At 36.1% G+C, this 19,146-nt stretch overlaps 1 protein-coding gene across 1 annotated transcript in view; it reads right to left on the bottom strand.

Moving 5' to 3' along the window:
- lrrc75bb (leucine rich repeat containing 75Bb) overlaps window positions 1–19,146 on the bottom strand; it is a 40,507-nt gene extending 21,361 nt beyond the window's left edge. The window contains exons 1-3 of the mRNA XM_048181031.1: window positions 18,587–19,146; window positions 13,527–13,655; window positions 5,305–5,417 (exon numbers count right to left, since the gene is read on the bottom strand). Coding sequence (XP_048036988.1) covers window positions 5,305–5,417; window positions 13,527–13,655; window positions 18,587–18,868 — 524 coding nt within the window. The 5' untranslated portion in view covers window positions 18,869–19,146. The remainder of the gene's footprint in view (window positions 1–5,304; window positions 5,418–13,526; window positions 13,656–18,586) is intronic.

The raw sequence follows: 19,146 nt of genomic DNA, 5'->3' as shown, positions 1-19,146 counted from the left end.
TTTTTGTAGTATTACACCACATCGTGTGTGTATATTAGCACCATTTGTTGTTTTCTTGTGGTAGGAAATAGAGCGTTAGGACCCGGAAGCGCTGCCGCGTGACGTCAGACTTAACAACCGAATAGACACACACACACATGCAAACACATTTTTTTTTTTTTTACAATATTTTTTGTTTAAATAGATTTAATCAATTATATATATTGATATATATATATATATATATATATATATATATATATATATATATATATATATATATATATATAGCAGATCTGTACATGTGGAGCTGGGGAAGGAGGAGGGTTTCTAAAAGCACTCTGCAACTGCAACTGCAACAGACCACTGTCTGACCAAGTATTTGAAGTCTGAGCAGCGAGCTCATTGGCTACTGATATAGCAGGAACCAATCAGCTGTGCCCTATAGAGAATTATGTGATCGCAAGCAGATTGAGTTATCAGCCTGTGCCATCTAGAGTTTCATGACAGAACTCTGTATTTTTTTAGAGTGCAACAGTACAGTACTAGACTGTGCTCAGTGATACGATGTGATGAACTACAATACATCTGGGCTGGGCAGTGTTAATTTTGTTGCCGAATAATTTTCGTCATAATTTTCAATGACATTTTTTCACGGACGAAAACGAGACGATGACTAAATAAAAATGCGTTTTGAATGACTAAAACTATGACTAAAATCTACTCTCATTTTCGTCAACGAATAAAAACGAGACGAAAATGAAAGAGAGGGACGATTTGGGAAGATATCCAGTCAGAACTGCTGTCCCGTGTGGAAGATGCGCACATTTGAATTGTAATGTGCTGATCTAACCGCAGGAAACGCGGCGCTGTTGCGCGCTCTACAGGCTCGCGCAGCAGCACTTCAGACTGCTTCACAATTATTGAATAGCGCATATTTATGCCATGCGATTGCTTATAAGCTAATGTTGATGAATTATGACACTGTTTACTACACGATGTTTAAATGGTAGTATGTTTTTTTAGACGGTTGTAAGAATGCATATTTTATCACCCTCATGAGTAGCCTGCTACAGTGCAGACTGCAGATATTTCAGAATAAGAGTCACGGTGTATTTCGGTATGGTTTATAATTAATATTTTTTTCCTGGTCATTATTGTTATTTTGTTTAAACAATAAACTGTATTTAATTTAATTTCTATTTAATTCATAGTAAACTACTGTATCTTCTGTCACAGGAAGGAAAGACTAAGAACATTATTTGACACATTATTCAATATATTTTACAAGTATAAGTGTTATATAGTTAACTAAACCTAACACCAAAGAAATCTTCATTACTTGAAATATACATTAACTGAAATAAAAAATAAATATATTATTTTATTTCATAGTTTCTAAGCTTTAGCTTAACCTGAGGTATTCAAATAAACAGAAATAAAAACTTATAGACATTTAAAAGCAAAAACTAAAAGACATCAACATAAAAAATTACTAAAACTTTTAACTAAAATTACAATGAAAGCAGAAAAACTAAAAATCAAATCTAATAACATTTTTTAAATGAAAACTATAATAGTACCTCAACGATAAGTGTGTCAATCCCTGAAAAGTATACTGAATTTTGCTCTTTCGCGTGTTTTTGCACTTGAACCGTCAAAAACCGTCCGCTTTGGCGAGCAAAGTACAGTTGGGTGAACATAAACAGTTTGGAGAATATCAGATGTATATCAGTGTATTGGATCTGTGTATTGTTAGAGAAATGCTTAATGCATTACAATTTAACTAAATTAAATATTAGTCTACTAAAATCTTATGATATTTAGTCGACTAAAACTAGACTAAAACTAAAACAATTTCCGATGACTAAAATATGACTAAAGACTATTTTAGTCAAAAGACTATGACTAAAACTAAATCAAAATTTGCTGTCAAAATTAACACTGGGGCTGGGACAATACATCGGTTCTCAATTCGCGATACAATAATTCTGGATCAATTCTGCTATTTTCTCTCTCGAATCGATTCAGAGCTTAGTTTTAACAGCAGATGGCGCTCTAGTCTAATTTTTAACCGCACACTCAAATGCTCAGGAAGAAGAGTGCTGGAGAGCGCTTGTGCGTTCGACTAAGTCATGTAAGCGGTTAAATATATTTGCACCTCGGCTCAGAATGCTTTTATGATGCGAGATTAATGTCAACACATCCCACTGCGAACACCCTTGTAATTCACTTCAACCTTTTCGAACTTTATGAATGATTATTTTAGGTTTTCGTGAATCGAGAATGGATGTATTGTCCCAGCCCTACAATACATTCACTGATTTATTGCGTCAAAACTATAAAGTGAATACACTGAAAAACATAAGAAACTCTCACGTTTCTCATCGACGCCACAGTATATGCCATTATGCTACAGTTAAGGGGAAGGGGGGCCTGTTACTTCCACAAAGCTATGGAATGTTTTCATAAGACTTGGAATAAAACATACAAGTCGTACAGACTACTTTCATAACAGTCATTTTTGGAGGAAAATTTTGTGTTCCACTGAAAAAGAAACTGCTTACTGCTTTGGAACACCATGAGGGAGAGTAAATAATGACCGAATTTTCATTTTTGGATGAACTTTCCCTTTAACTATGGTTCTAGTGGCACAAATGCAGTTTTTCTCAGCTTTCTTGCTCTCTCTCTCTACTCAAGTCTCTCTGATGCTCTTTGTCTTTCAGGTTTTCCCCTCCGGCCATCTAACCTCTCTCTTTAAAGCTTTTCTGGGAGACACGAGAGGAAAAAAAATCAATGTGGTTTCAAGGAGCCTGGAAGCTCTCCTAAAGAATATTAGAAAGAGGAAAAAAAGATGGGACGTCTTTCAAAGCCGAGAGCATCAGCACCACAGCATCTTTCCTCTCCTCTTGTTCCCTTTAAATAGAACAACGGTCGGCCTGACAATATCTTCACACTCTAACAGGCGTCTTGTTTCGCATTCAATCTTTTCCCCCACAATCACCTCCGAGGGTGTGACAAGACAAACGGAGGAGGCATTTCTGCAGATTAGGCTTTCATAACAGAGATTGAAAGAGCAGAGGTTCATGAATTACGTGAGCGATGGAGATGATGGCTTGTTATTGTTCGGGCTTGTTTGGAGATGAGTTGGTGATAAAACAAGGAGCAGATGAACTAAATTGCAGCTGTTGAAATCTCCCAAACTGGGTTAATTGCTCTGGGATGGGGAGAGAACATGGATATCATTAAAAAGACTTTCCCTTTCGTAATGACTTCCTCACCGTACCTGCCCAATGCCCAGAAGGAAAGACGTTTGCTGTGTTTCATATGCTGTTTGGTGTGAAATCATGACATCTGACAGAGGAACTCATCTGAGAGAAACATTCATCTAAGTTTCACCTGTCCATATTTGACACAGAGGCAAAACGCCAGTCATACGGAATGATACCGAGAGTCGTAGCAATAAAAAGTGTCTACCATCTCTTGATTCGGAAGTGACAGGTGCCTCTAGGGTAACAACATTTGCACTTTTATATGATGGAAAGTGTCACGATCAGTAGATAAAAACTGCAGTAGTTTCTTGCAGCTCAATTGAAGATCATAGTGCTAGCAACACTAACGTTGTGTGTTCGACTCTCAGGAAGCACATACACTACTGTTTAAAATTCTGGGGTCAGTAAGATTTTTTTTTATTGTTGTTGTTCAAAGAAATTAATAATTTTACTCAAAAAGTGATCGTAAAGGCACACTGTAAACTATAACGCTCAAAATAATTAATTAGGTTGAGTAGGGCAAACTTAAATTAAGCAAATTAGTTCATTCAAATGAACTTTTATGAGTATTTAGGACTTTCTTTTTCTTTTGAGTTCACGAAACTGACAGATTTTAAGAAATCTGAATTGTTTTGAGTTTTATGAACTTGTTTCTTTTCATTTAGACAAACTTAAATTTACCTAAAACTGGGCTGGAATTTCTGTTTCCCAGCATGCTTTGTAATGACACTCGAAAGGAAGAGTAAATGCTTAAATTAAGTGTTATATAATGTTTTTTGTGCAAGATTAATGTTAAGTGGGAGATTTAGTAGTGTTTAATGCTTTTCTATGCTAATTTAGCAGAGTTTCATGTGACGAGTGGAGCATGAGCTTAGTTTGAGAACAGGTCTATGTTAAATGTACTATATTGCTGTACTCTTTCAGCAATTGCTATGCTATGCTAAAGTTATCAAAGTATTGTGTTAACAATTAGCATTTGTTGAATTAGCTAGTTATAGCTAACTAAATTTTCACTACTAAAAATATTAAAGTTGAGATTACATGATAATTTTAGGTTAAATGTATGAATTAACTGGCTCAAAAATATTAAGTTAAGAGCAATTAAAATGTATGAGTACAAAATTGAAATCTACCAGTTCTGCTTAAACTTTGAATTTCTTAACTTATGTGATTAACTGATTATCTAAAATTTTTTGTTTTGCCAACTTATTCGGGTTTATAGTGCAAATATTTCGGGTTTGAACTTTCATGTGACACTGAAGACTAGAGTAATGATGCTGAAAATTTAGCTTTACATCACAGGAATAAATAAAATATATGAAAATAGAAATCTGTTATATAAAACTGTAATTATATTGAAATAAAAAAATTTATCCCTTGGACACACAACAAACTGTCATTGAAAAATCACATTTCCACATATTCAAACTGGGCACAGTTACGAGAAAATTTGAGGAACAATGGCACGACATGACAAATGGCAAATTTAAATTTGCACAAGTGCAAATAAGATATAAATTTCAGTCTGATCCTCACACAAAAATTTACCTAAAATGAGAAATTCTGTCATAATTTACTCACCAAATCTTTATGACTTCAGCAGAACACAAAAGAAACTAATTAGACTCAAAAGTAGATACTTTAAAGAATTTCTCAGTGTTTTTTTTTTCTTTGTTCAAACAACATTGGACCTAATTGACTTTCATTCTATGTACAAAAAACGATGCATTGTTCAAAATAACTTCTTTTGTGTTCTGCAGAAAAAAGAAAGTCATACAGTTTTATTGGATGGCGAGGTTGAGTAAATGACTACAGAATTGTCATTATTGAACTGTCAGTGACCCGCTCCTTTAAGTAATTGTAGTCGCTCAATATTAACCCGATTAAACTTTCATACCCATTTAAGCATCTTATGCCAACGTCAGGAATGGCTAATCTTGTTTCCTTCCACTTGTGTTTCAATCTGTCAGCACAGAGTTTTCTAAGCTCTGATTGTCCTCACTGTGGAGGTGTATCTTAATAAGGGACAGATGGACAGACGCAAGACTCTTACCAGGCTTGCGACTTCCTCCTGGGCACGTTCTGTCTGCTCCACTTGGAGTGAGGGGTCAGGTGATAGATCAGCTGCCTGCAGATCTTCTCAGAGGACTTGAGAGCATCAGACTCCTGGATGAGAAGAAGCAGGTGATGAAGAGCTATTCTGGGAGTCAGATAAAGCTTCAATCAGAGGGCTTATGACAGCATAACCCAAAGGAACTTGAAAGTTTACCATGTCCAACGCTATTAAAAGGGTTAAACAAAGGTAAACATTCAAGTTAATCTGTAAGTGATGATTTAGTATGAATAGGGTCACACAATATGCCACAAGAGGCCATGCATTTCGTCAATTTTACCATAGTCAAGAGGTGCTGGTGGGCATGACACGACACATAAGCAGCTCTCACACTGCCCGATAGTTCACTCAAAAATGAAAATTCTGTCATCATTTACTCACCCTTGTGTTTTTCAAAACCTGTATGAAAGAATGTTGGTAACCAGACAGTTGACTTCCATAGTATTTTCTTCCTACTATGGAAGTCAATGGCTACAGTCAACTGTTTGATTACAAAAATTCTTTAAAATATCATCTTCTTGATCAACAGAAGAGAGAAACTCATACAGGTTTTGAACAACATGAGTGAGGGTGAGAAATTGATGACAGAATTTTCATTTTTGGGTGAACCATCCCTTTAAACGTGGCGAAAAACCCTGTTAAGTGGCAACAGCACAGCAGTAGTGTATTGCTTTTATGAAATGGAATCAACATCAGTTTGATAAAAGACACCAATATTTAATTAAAGTTATTAATAATAACTATCACTATATGAATAAAAAGTTAGGGGTCAGTAAGATTTATTAATGTTTTTGAAAGAAGTCTCCTGCTCACCAAGGCTGCATTTATTGGATCAAAATACAGTATGAACAGTAATTTTGTGAAATATTATTACAATTTAAAATAACTGTTTCCTATAGAGTACCTCAGGGATGACGCATTTTTGTAGGCAAAACCCGGAAGCGAGTTAGCATTTTGGGGCTTCCGGTTCCAACGCCGTAAAGTCAATGGGTATTTTGAATGGGTTTCTGCTAAATCGCCTGAAATAAGGTCTGTGGTTAACAAAGCCTCTAAATATTTTCACGTTTTGATCTATGACATAAAACACACCAGTTTTAAACCGCTTGTGATTTTTTTAAACCTTTACTGTGTCTTAAAAACGGCGGTTGCTAACAAAGTGCTAAAACGGACTACTTCCTTTGGCGGGGACTTTAGACGTCATCATGACAAACAAGACATTTGGACAGCATTTCTCATGAAAAAGTGGATAAGTATTCATACACAGCACAGATCATAATCAACAAGCATGTTTTTAAATAACGTTGTTTTTTAAATACAGTTTGAGGATGCTCGGTGGTGGTGACGTTGGTGTGCTGTAGTCCATTTATAGCCTACTGTTAGCCTTTTATATCTGACGACTTTATTTAGGCTTCAAAATGTATAAATGTTGTGTTAACTTGTAAAGATTATCTTGATAGACAAAACGTGTAAGTGTCATAACCCTTTGTTAAACACAGAGCTTATTTTCTGCGATTTTCCAAAAGTCTATGGGAAAAATGCATAGGCTTTCAACCGAGGGAAACCGTGCGCCGCTAACTTCCGGGTTGGCCTACAAAAACACATAATCTCTGAGGTACTCTATTTGTTTCCTATTTTTAAAAAAAAGTATTAATTAAAAAAAAAATCTTACTGACCCCAAACTTTTGAAAGATAGTGTATGGTCTGTGCGATTTGTAAAATAGTGTCTCCTTAATTTATGATGATTTAAAAAAAAAAAAGTAATAATGTATTAAAGTAATAAGAATCTTAATGAGAACAAAAAACCCTAAAGAGAAATGTCTGGAGACATCAATTAAAAGTTTGGGGGAAAATATGCTTAATTGCCATTAAAATAATGTCTTATTGTAAAACAAATCTTAATGGTCCTAAAAATTCATTTTCTTAATGCATAATATAATTTCTATTTTTTTTTTTTCAACTCAAGATTACATAATCATATAAATTTTGACTTTAAAAACAGCTAACAGTGCTGTACTCTTGCGATACTCTTCCTAAACGTGTAGCTTAAGACAAAGTTGAGAGTTCATTTAAAAGGTCTTATGCCATTTTGAACTGCTGGGTGAGAGAGGTTGGTGTAAAATGATCTCAGGTCCTTTGCTCAACAATGCCTGCAGCCATTCCTGCATCAAAACAGGCTTTGGCTCACCTCTCCCTCTTTAAACGGATTGGCCGGAGCAGAGCTGAGCAAATTTAATCAGCGCTACAGCACAACAACACAAGCAAGGCAGGAAAACACAAAAGACTGGACGAAGCGATTGACTGGAGTCGGCTAGCTAAGAAATGACAGAAACTAAACATGTACGTCTTGGTGGCCTCCCTATGGCTATTAAGACAAAACAAAGACATTTGTTGAATCTCTGACGCATATTAAGTGGGCTGCCGGTAGCAGTGAGTGACAGCAATTATCAAACTATTTTTATTGATCTCCCTTAATAAAGATGCCATTGGATGGTGTGCACTGACTCCAGAGGGAGTTTTATTGTCGGAAGGATTTACGTGAACTTTCAATCTGTGACTGAACATTAAGACATTAGCTATAGCTCAATACGCAACTGCCACAGTTTAATGAAAAACTGTCAATTGCAAGACACCTAAATGAAAAACAAAATCTATGTGCTGCGCACAAACAAAAGCTCATTAAAATGCCTTTCCATATTTCCCATGATTCCCATCATGAATAACTGCTGCGATGGAGGATCAGCTGACTCCTGGGACTCAAAACTTCATTAGATGGTGGTGTACTGAGACACACAATCACAAGCTACTTTAAAACCGTAGCTCAATAAGCTACAAGCTACCTACGTGGAAGATGTTCAACCAGAGACGGACCACACGCAGCTGCAATACTGAAAGTCACGCTTTTCAGTCAAAAAACAGCCAATTGCATCTTTGAGTACAGCTAAAGTAGCTGGTTTTACGATACAGCTGCTGCCAATATTTAATGTTGTTTTTGAAATATATTATTGAAATGATAACATCTTTCTTATTTAAAGGTGCCCTAAAACTTCTTTTTAAAAGATGTAATATAAGTCTAAGGTGTCCCCTGAATGTGTCTGTGAAGTTTCAGCTCAAAATACCCCATAGATTTTTTTTAATTCATTTTTTTAACTGCCTATTTTGGGGCATCATTAAATATGAGCCGATTTATGCTGTGCGGCCCCTTTAAATCTCCCGCTCCCCCTCCCCCGGAGCTCGCGCTTGCCTTGAACAGCATAAACACAGTTTACACAGCTAATATAACCCTCAAAATGGATCTTTACAAGATGTTCGTCATGCATGCTGCTTGCATACATCGGATCATGTAAGTATAGTATTTATTTGGATGTTTACATTTGATTCTGAATGAGTTTGAGGCTATGCTGCGTGGCTAAAGCTAACATTACACACTGTTGGAGAGATTTATAAAGAATGAAGTTGTGTTTATGCATTATACAGACTGCAAGTGTTTAATAATGAAAATAGCGACGGCTCTCTTGTCTCCGTGAATACAGTAATAAACGATGGTAACTTTAACCACATTTAACGGTACATTAGCAACATGCTAACGAAACCTTTAGAAAGACAATTTACAAATATCACTAAAAATATCATGATATCATGGATCATGTCAGTTATTATCGCTCCATCTGCCATTTTTCGCAATTTTTCTTGCTTGCTTACCTAGTCTGATGATTCAGCTGTGCACATCCAGACGTTCTGCCCTTGTGTAATGCCTCGATCATGGGCTGGCATATGCAAATATTGGGGTCGTACATATTAATGATCCCGACTGTTACGTAACAGTCGGTGTTATGTTGAGATTCGCCTGTTCTTCGGAGGTCTTTTAAACAAATGAGATTTATATAAGAAGGAGGAAACAATGGAGTTTGAAACTCAGTGTATGTCTTTTCCATGTACTGAACTCTTGTTATTCAACTATGCCAATATAAATTCAATATTGAATTCTAGGGCACCTTTAAAGTATGTGTAGATGTTATTTAAAGCATTATGTCTGCAAAATACACACTTAAAGCTACCAAACAAGAACTATACTTTATTTAATTAAAGGGGAAATATACTTTAAAATGAAACAAATAGGTAATGTATTTAAGTTAAAGTAAATAATTTAGTTTTTCTATGGCTCAAAAAAGTAAGGGTTTTTGAATTAATGAATTATATGGTGACAACATTAAACTTGAACAGATAAATTAAAACTAATAAATAAATGAACTGATAAATTCACACTAATAAAACGGATGCAAATGGCTCTAGAGACTTCTGCACAGAGACTGAATCAGTGAACATTTCTTTTTGATCTGGTTCATTTACACAAACTGTCTAAACAAATGAACGATTCATCAAAATTAAATAGACTTTCCAAAGCTACATATGAGTTTAGTGAGTTTTGAATCAGTAAATACATTTTTTTGTAACAGTTTATTTATATAAACTGTCTGAATGGAATGATTCATTGAAATGAATCAGATTTTCTAATGCTTCATACGAGTTTATTGAGATTTCAATCAGTGAATCATTTCTTCTTGATCCAGTTCATGTACACAAACTAATTCATTTAAATGAATCAGACTTTCTGACTCATACATACATACATGGTCTCTACTTTTAGATATAGATTAAAGTATAACAAAGTCTAACAGGTTTGGATTTCAGGCATGGCATCTGAATGACATGAACCCATTACTTTGAGGAGCATGGTGGCTTTTCTGAGCTCAATAGGATGGGATTTTGTCTACCTGCCAGCAGGTAACTGGATGTTTATTAAGCCAGAGAGGAAGAAAAGATGCAGAGGAAATTGAGAGCCCTTCAATCCTCTGCTCTCGTTTTCTGGGTTTAGATGCTTAGCTCCTCAAGGCTTCTCCCGTTGAGGCGCCTACTAAGAGTCCAGCTGAGAACTAGAAGAAACTTCACCACAAATCCAGCCTGAATACTATTTTTGCAATGTTAAAATACTCCCACTAATCCCACTGTCCTGCTCAGATCTGATTCAAGCGTGTTTTTCTCAGCAAACTCAAAGCTAGAAGGTAAATGCTAATGTTGATGCTTGTGTAAACAAAATGTTTTTTTCTTGAGTTTTATTACATAAAATGACTAATAAAAGCAGAGGCAAAACAGTTTATTGAATGAAAATCATTTTCTATCTATCTATCTATCTATCTATCTATCTATCTATCTATCTATCTATCTATCTATCTATCTATCTATCTATCTATCTATCTATCTATCTATCTATCTATCTATCTATCTATCTATCTCTCTGTCCATAAGACTTATAAGCCTTTAAACTTAGAAAAAAAGTTAAATATTACAGTTACATTAATTTATTTGAATTTCAACTTCCTTGCATTCACATTTAAATTAGAATTGGAATTTTGATTCTCAACTAAATTCTGAACAGCATCTATACCGACACATTCACATGTTAAAGTTACTCAATGAGTTGCATCCTAATTCAGTCTATTACAATTGTTTATGCTTGTGATGTGCTCCTGTTCTTATTTCAGCGAGCTTCACATTGATTTACTGTCAAAATGGGCCATTGCGATACGTGACAGGGAATCGAAAACCAACGATTAGTCAACCAACGTGTTTAGTCAGTGACCCCTCTTACATTCTTAATCAGAGAGTGACGGTAGGTTACAGTAAGTTACCCAAAATGTTGGCTTGGATCTTGTTTCATCAGATATGCAAACTGACTGACAAAAGGTTTTCTCGGCACTTCTGTTTATATGAGAAATATGCTGCCCGTGTTCATTGGAAAAACAAGTCTGTGGTGACATTTTTGATTCTTTCACTTTTTGCGACACATGGAGTGGCACTAAAAGCGTTCAGTTTTATCCAAAACAGAATGTGAATGTGGTAACATTTTATTATGTTTGCAGTTAAACATATCACGGCAGTACAGAAGGGCTGAAAGGTTAAACAATGTACCACCTACACTTAACCCTAACAAATATAGCGTTAACAAAAGCAAATGTGAAACACAAACACATTTGCTGAAGCACCCATGCCATTTTAGCTTGTTCTATAAGTCTTTGAGCTCTTTTATAGTGACCTACCGAGCAAGTTTACTGCATCAGGAAAGCCATGCATATGGAGCTGATTATGTGATGCAAATGTCAAAAAGTATTAGTTTAAAAATATTTTTTGGGGGGTTGGTTCATCCAAAAATGGAAATTCTGTCATTAATTACTCATCCTCATGTTGTTCCAAACCCATAAGACTTTTGTTCATCTTCAGAACAAGATCTTTTTGATGAAATCTGAGAGATTTCTCTCATTCCATTGACAGTCTACGCAACAACCACTTTGACGTTTCAAAAAGTTCATAAATAGATCGTACTAATCTATAAGATTTGAGCGGTTTAGTCCAATTTTTTTTTTAAAGCGGAACTCAGTAAGATTTGCGAAGCTCCCCCTACAGGTTCCTTCAGTGAATCACACTGTCGTAAATACTCCAAGCGCAGCTCTGGACTACAACGACTACAACGCTCACCAGCACAGTAGTTTTGCAAATACAGTACAAGAAATCTCGATGGAGGTGGGTAATTTTCGTAATAATTTCATAATATATACATTGTTTTTGAATTACCGTAAAGCATTTTGTCACTCTCGTGTGAACGTGAACATGAGGCGAGATTGTGTCGGGTCGGTACAGCTCAACTTGCAAGTGCTGTTTTTTTGGCGTAGACGTGCCAGAGGGGGTTAGTGCTCGCCTCAAACACACCACTACAAGTCAATTAACCATCGTAAGGACTATTTATGAAGGTAAAAAAAGTTACTTAGTTCTGCTTTAAGAGACTCGATCACTTTATATGATGAACTGATTGAATTTAGGCTTTTATTCACATATAAATATTCATCAAATCACACATCAGTTGTGGTAAACGGACGCTCAAGCATGTTTGCCTGATGTGTGAGAACCAATGAGGTTCATTCTCGTGTGTTACGCATCACATTTGAGCTTCCACAAAAACCAATGAGATTCATTCTCGTGTGTTACGCATCACGTTTGAGTTTCCAGAAGAACCAAAGAGGTTCATTCTCGTGTTACACAGCACGTTTGAGCGTCCGCATGAACCAATGAGGTTTGTTCTCGCGCGTCAAGCAGGTTCAGCTGAGCTTCTGTTTATGTTCACTGATCAATGTTTAAATGTGAATAAAAGTACCTAAATTCAGTATTTTCATCAAATAAAGTGGTCATGTCTCTTCAGAAAATTTTGACTAAACTGCATAATTCATATGGATTCGTTTTATGATCTCTTCATGAACTTTTTTGAAGTGCGTAGACTGCCAACGGAGGGACAGAAATCTCTCAGATTTCATTAAAAATATCTTCATTTGTGTTCCGAAGATGAACGAAAGTCTTATGGGTGTGGAACGACATGAAGGTGAGTAAACTATGACAGAATTTTCATTTTTGGGTGAACTAAACTTTTAAGGTCATAACAAACTGAGAAAGGAACTGTGTGCAAATAAGTCTTTATTAATTGATAATCACAGCTTGAGTGAAAAGGAATACACGTCGTTGAAGTTTTACTGCCTTATACGTCAATTTTTGGAGTTTTGAAAAAATTTTGGTAGAGGCACGTATAGTACCTAGGTTGGAAATATGACAAATGTTGATTCAATTTGCTATTCAAAGAAAAGGACAAGCCTTGCCCCTTCAAGTGGATCTATTATAGGAAAGTGCTCCTCTCACTGGCCTTTCTGTCCAATTAAGTCCAAACAGGACTGTGGATTTTCTGTATGGAATGAAAACATCACTGATGGCTCTCTTGAGCAAAATAAAGGTCACTGCCATCTTTCTGTACTTCTCACGCTTTGCAAACTAATTTAGGATAGGGCCGAAGCACCCGAACTCCAGTCTCGGCCGTGGGATGACAGCTGCCCGTGGTCTTATCCAGTCGGCGGGACTGTAGAATTGGCCCGCCAAGCCTCTTACCGCAAGCTAAAAATAAACGCTCTACATATCTGGAGACTGAGTAATGAACGTGTGCACAGGTTTTGGCTCAAGCTCACACAGGGATCCAGAGTTCATGGCGACAGCTGAGTCAAACCCTTCGACTAGCCACCTCGTGAGTTTGTGTTTACGATCGTCTTCGCTTATTAGTGCTGGTGGCTTACCCTCTTTGGACACTGCATGTCTCGGGCCAAACTGAGCAAAAGCTCATGGGAAATCGGATCCACTAGGTTGAGGAAGGCAGCGTTCTTGTAGAGGATATCATTGAGAGATGTCCCTTCAAGACCCAGGTCCTGTCGTGAAAGAACAAGAGAGAGCGAGAGAGATTGTTAAGCATGTAGGATTACAAATTCAAGTAAAGGTCACTGATAAACCTCAATATTCAACAACTTAATCCTTTCATCCTACGCCTCCAATCTCCATTCGCGAGATTACACGAGAGGCTTTTTTGAATGACATGGAGATAAAGTAATCTTTCCATCATGTTTACTTCTAGTGCTTTAGAAGAAAGAAAGTCTAAACAGAAGCCGAACTGTTTGTTGATCTATTGCTGGACTAGCGCCGCTAACCTTTAAGTCCAGCTTCTTTATGTAAGGCAGAGAAAGTGTGTGCAGACACAGTGACAGCTTATTAGCCGGGCTTATCGTAGACAGCTAAAGTGTTTTCCACCACTGACTGAACCGCCAAGGCAAGCAAGTCTGATACGACCAACAGGGAAAGAAAAAAGCATGCGGGAGAATCAAGAAATAATTCCCTGAGGACGACGTTTCTTGTTTAATCCACCGGTCTGCGCAATTAGTAGGGACACAAAGCAAACGTATAGAGGGCGAAACACATTTACTGCCTCCGGGTAAATGCCAGCATCACAAAGCAACAACTACGCCACCCTGTGAGCCGTTTCAAAGACAGATCCTGCAGAAATTGATGAAGAAACTGGCAGACGGAGGAATGCTGCTGAGTCCAGGGAAGTGGAAACTCCCTTTGGGTTTCATGCTGATATATTGCTCTTCTTTTGCTCAGGGATTCCCTGACATCTGGAAGCTCCTCCAAGCTCTCTATTTTCATCTATAAAGCATAAGCACAGGTCATTTCTGTTCTGCAGTACTTATTGAACACAGCATAACCTCTAAAATGAATATGATTGCATTGTAATTTAAGAGAGCTTTTCTATAAAGGTGTTTAGTAGGATTTCTGCAGAAACTTTGCCTATGTAAAGAAAATTAATATGACGCCAGGATGGAAATAAAAAGCTAAAGTTAGCCATTGCTTAGTAAAGGATTGAGATTTAACTTACACGAGGATGTCAACTTGAACTTCATGTTTTAACTTTCCTTTAAAATTATTGATAATACAAATCCACAAAACATTCACAGAATTCATCAAATCCATTCCTAATATTTTCTGATGAAATTGTCACTTCCTGGAAGGTGATGTCATTTAGGAACTAGATTTCGTTAAAGAAAAAAGGACAAGTCTTTGTTATTTAGATACTGAAACTTATACAGCAATATTTAAAATGTTATGCTTAGAGAAAAAGAAATGCCTAGAATATTTCTTAATAATGGTTTTTATTGTTGAAAGATAGCAAAAATGGCAAAATCCACACAAAGCAAATCAATGAAATTATTTTACATTCGTCCCTATGCTTGTTTAATTGTGATCGATGTTATTTTAGTATTATTTATATACTATTAGAGTATTTATTAATGTTTTGAATTAGCTTTATAATTATATATTTTCAGTTTTCATTTTAATTTTAGGTTTTAGTCATTTTTAAAAAATTATATTCGATTTTTTTGTTTCAGTTTTTCACATAATATTTATATTTTATTTGATTTCAGCTTCATTTTAATTACCAAAAACTATAGTTTTAGTTAACAACAATAACAACAGATGTGATAAATGTAAACAAACTCATTTGATTTCTATCTTTATCCATACATGATGGGGACATGAAAATATACTGCAATAGGAATGACCCAAACAATATGGCAAAGCAGAGTCATATCTGGGAGATTAAAGTGCAATCAAAGAGACAACATTTTAAATTCAACGTTATTATGGAACCACAAAATCTGTGTAGCATTGACATCCACTGCATGTGCTCAGTAGAGCATGTAAGCGGGTTGTTTCCTGCCTTTGCTCAATGAGAGTCAACGGAGGAAAATGAATTGCACTCATTAGGGCACAGGAAGAGCTACAGCAGAGATAAGGGATGTTGTTTTTGTCCTCCTCTTGTTCTTTCACTCACTCTCTCTGGGGCAAAGGAAGCTTTCTGCACCATCCTTTTGACCCCCAGTTGATTAACATCCAATCCATTTTTCCCTGAACGGAAAAGCTGCTTTTCAATGCAGAGAAATTAATTTCTTTCAGCAACCTACAGTCTTAAAAGGTAGCAAGGATTGCCTTGATGTGACCCCTCTCTCTCCTTCAACAGAGTGTTAAGAGCTTCCAGAGCCGGGGTGAGTGAGACGGATCCATGTTTGGAAAGCTTTTCAACTGGCTGGGCATCCATGTGACAAAGTGCCATATCTAGACTGGGCTGAAACTGAGGACTGAAAATGCACTTAACCGTGACTAAATCTGAACTTTTTGCAGATATTTAAAAGACTAAAATAATTTGAACAAACTAAGCATTATGTGCTTATGTCATTTTTATTTGTTTATTTTTTAAAGAAATATTTCTAAATACACTTTTACACAGAAAAAAAAAGGTTCTATATTCGAAACTTAAAGGGTTCTGTCAGGCGCTTCATATATAGAACCTTTTAGGTATTCCATCATGGGATCATTTCATGGATTTAGTTTTAATTATTAAATATTTTATTCTAATTCATTTTTAATTTTGATTATAAAATGGTTAGTTCCTGTCATTGATTCTGATTGGTCAATAGCTGTGTTTTATTCACGATAAAATACAGCTATGACTGCTTCACCCAACAGTTCTGTGTATCACTACACAACAGCCTTAGCAACCACTCTTAGCAACGTAAACTGTATTCAATAGTGCTGTCAAATCGATTAATCATGATTAATTGCATCTAACATAAAAGTTTGGTTTAATACAAAACTTTTTGTATAATATAAGTGTGTGTGTGTGTGTATATATATTATATATATATACACACACATACATATATTAACAAACTTTTATGTTAGATGCGATTAATCGCAATTAATCGCGATTTGACAGCACTAATATCCAATTATTCATCTTTATCCAATATATTAAGACATAAGGACATGAAAATATACTACAGAATTAATGACCCATACAATATGGGAAAGCAGAGTCATATTTGGGATTACAGAAATATTAAAGTGCACTCAAAGAGAGACATTTTAAATTCAAATAACTTAAACAACTATTATAATTTGAACAAACAGTATCGCCTACCAACAACAGGTATCAAAATTTGTGGCTAGTAAAAAAAAGCCATATCCACAGACTTGGGGGTAAACAACCACCGAGCAACCACTCAGAACACCTTAGCAACGACCTGGCAACCACTTGGCAACCTTAGCATCTTTTTGCACAGACAAGCACAGAAACTGTGACAATCTAGCTTTATTTTACTGTTTTCAAGTTATCAGATCTGCCATAATTTCATTCTGTTCCAATTATTTTTTGATCCAGATGCCCAGAATCCCCTTCCAGATGTGCAACAAGCTAGAAGGCATCATTAAAATGACTCAAGTTGAAAAAAAAAGACAAAAGAGGCTTTTCTCAGCCCCTTTCATCCAGTGAGTGTGCAACTGGAGGACCCTCATCTTCAGGCTGCATACATTGAGATGTTCCTGTGATTTGAGGACCCTCTTGACAATGACAAGCTAATCAATAAACACAATTGAATGACAAAAAATCCTCCATTAAGTTCATACGTGCTGATTCTCTCATAAACACTTCAAGCTTGAACTGTGGTGCTTCCATTAGCATAAGCTGGATCAATGAGTCTGCAGCACTGGCTTTAATCTACGCAGATCTGGTTTACCATCAGGATAAAATGATGGACTTACGGAGCACTGAGGAGCCTGTCAATCATCAGCTGCAATATCTGAGCACTACACAAAAACCTCAGCTGTTCAACAGCTATCGGATCTCTCAGTCGTGATCAAGAAACATCAAGTGAATGGCTTTGGAGAGATGGGATTTGCTCTGAACAATTTGTAACATCCTGAATGACATCCTGAGTCCAGCTCATTCTTTTGGACAATTCAAGTAAATGCAAATCAGAATTAGTCCCATTTATGAAGCACATTTGTAAAGGAAAATATTGAGTGACTGTGATGCTTTCAGATCAGGTTGTTAAGAAGTTGTGAGACAGGATCTATCAGCCATGCACAGCAAACACTGGACTATAAAGAACCTAATACGATGGTTTGTCCATCATGATTAAACATACAACCACAAATTAATAATCAAGTAATCTATACTACACTGTAAGAAAGAATTGTTGGTTTCACTTAAAAAAGTAAGTTACCTGGTTGCCTTAAAATTTTGAGTTCGTTGAAATTAAAAATTTTGATTAATACAATGAAGGCGACAGACTTAATCAACAGAAACTCAGAATATTACGTTATCTGAACCACATTCATTTTTTTTTAAGTTGACTTAACAAAATAAAAAATTTTATCACAAATCATGAAAATATTTTTTTACAGTGTATATATTATATAAATAATATACACTTATTATATATTTAACAAAAAGTAACATGGTATTACCTTCTATTTTGTAAAACGTTCTTTGAAGTATAAATACCATGGTGTACCATTATGATACTCATTTAGTACCCTGGCACACGGTATTACCGTGTCTTTACCATGGTACTTCCAAAGTACTTTTTGTAAGGTTTGTAACTTTAACAGTTTTATTTCAAATTTAAATGAATTATTATCTTATTGCAGCTAGATACAATGTTTTTGTAAGAATTTTATTAGAAATATTTGAATTTGAATCTATACTTTTCATTGCAGACTTTAACAGTTTTAGACGCTGAAATTTAATTTTGAATTTTGAAGACGCATGTGAGATTACTGGACTATTTTTTTTTTTCAGATGATGGTTTTAATATACATCTCATTGCAGAAACAGTAGCCTACAACAAATTTGTGATTTTTCTTAGGGGGAAAAACCTGCTGCAATAGCATCATCAGCATCATCAACAACAACAACCTGTAGTGGATGATACAATCTGGTTTATGAATAAATAATGTTTTGTACCTTTCTAAGCAGTTTCAACACATCGATGGCTTGTTCCATCTTCTGCTCCTTCAGCAGGGTTTGGATCTCCCGAACCCAAGCCACTCTCCGGACATAAGGGCTAGGACTGGATTTGCGCAGCATTCCGGGGAGCTTGTCGGACTTGAGCATCAGAGAACTGAATAAAAACTCTCCTCTTCCTCCACTCCTCTTCTCCACATCCCGTTCATGATGCTGTCGACCCCTACGAAAGACAGTCGCCTGGCTGTCCAAACTACTTTGCCTGGTCAACTTGGATCCCATCTTTCAACTTTCCTATTTTAGTCTCAGTATAGAATAATGCAACGCTGTTGTTTCATAAAGCATGTGTAAAGTAAACCTTATAAGATCTCTTTAGTGAATGCACGCTCATAATTGCACTTCAGCGGGTACAGTTGCTCGTGTAGGATCAAATTCATCAAGAAAAATGCATATTCACCGCACAAAATTATTAAAATGTCACTTTCTCCGCGTTTCTCTTGCCCCTGTGAACCTCCGCTGTGTTTGTGTTCTTCCAGGCTTCACCATATGCCACGCCCATG

This window comes from Megalobrama amblycephala, linkage group LG2 (assembly GCF_018812025.1).
Source record: "Megalobrama amblycephala isolate DHTTF-2021 linkage group LG2, ASM1881202v1, whole genome shotgun sequence".
Classification (NCBI taxonomy): Eukaryota; Metazoa; Chordata; class Actinopteri; order Cypriniformes; family Xenocyprididae; genus Megalobrama; species Megalobrama amblycephala.
Note: the sequence above shows the minus strand (reverse complement) of the source record. Positions and strands in the feature narration are given on the sequence as shown.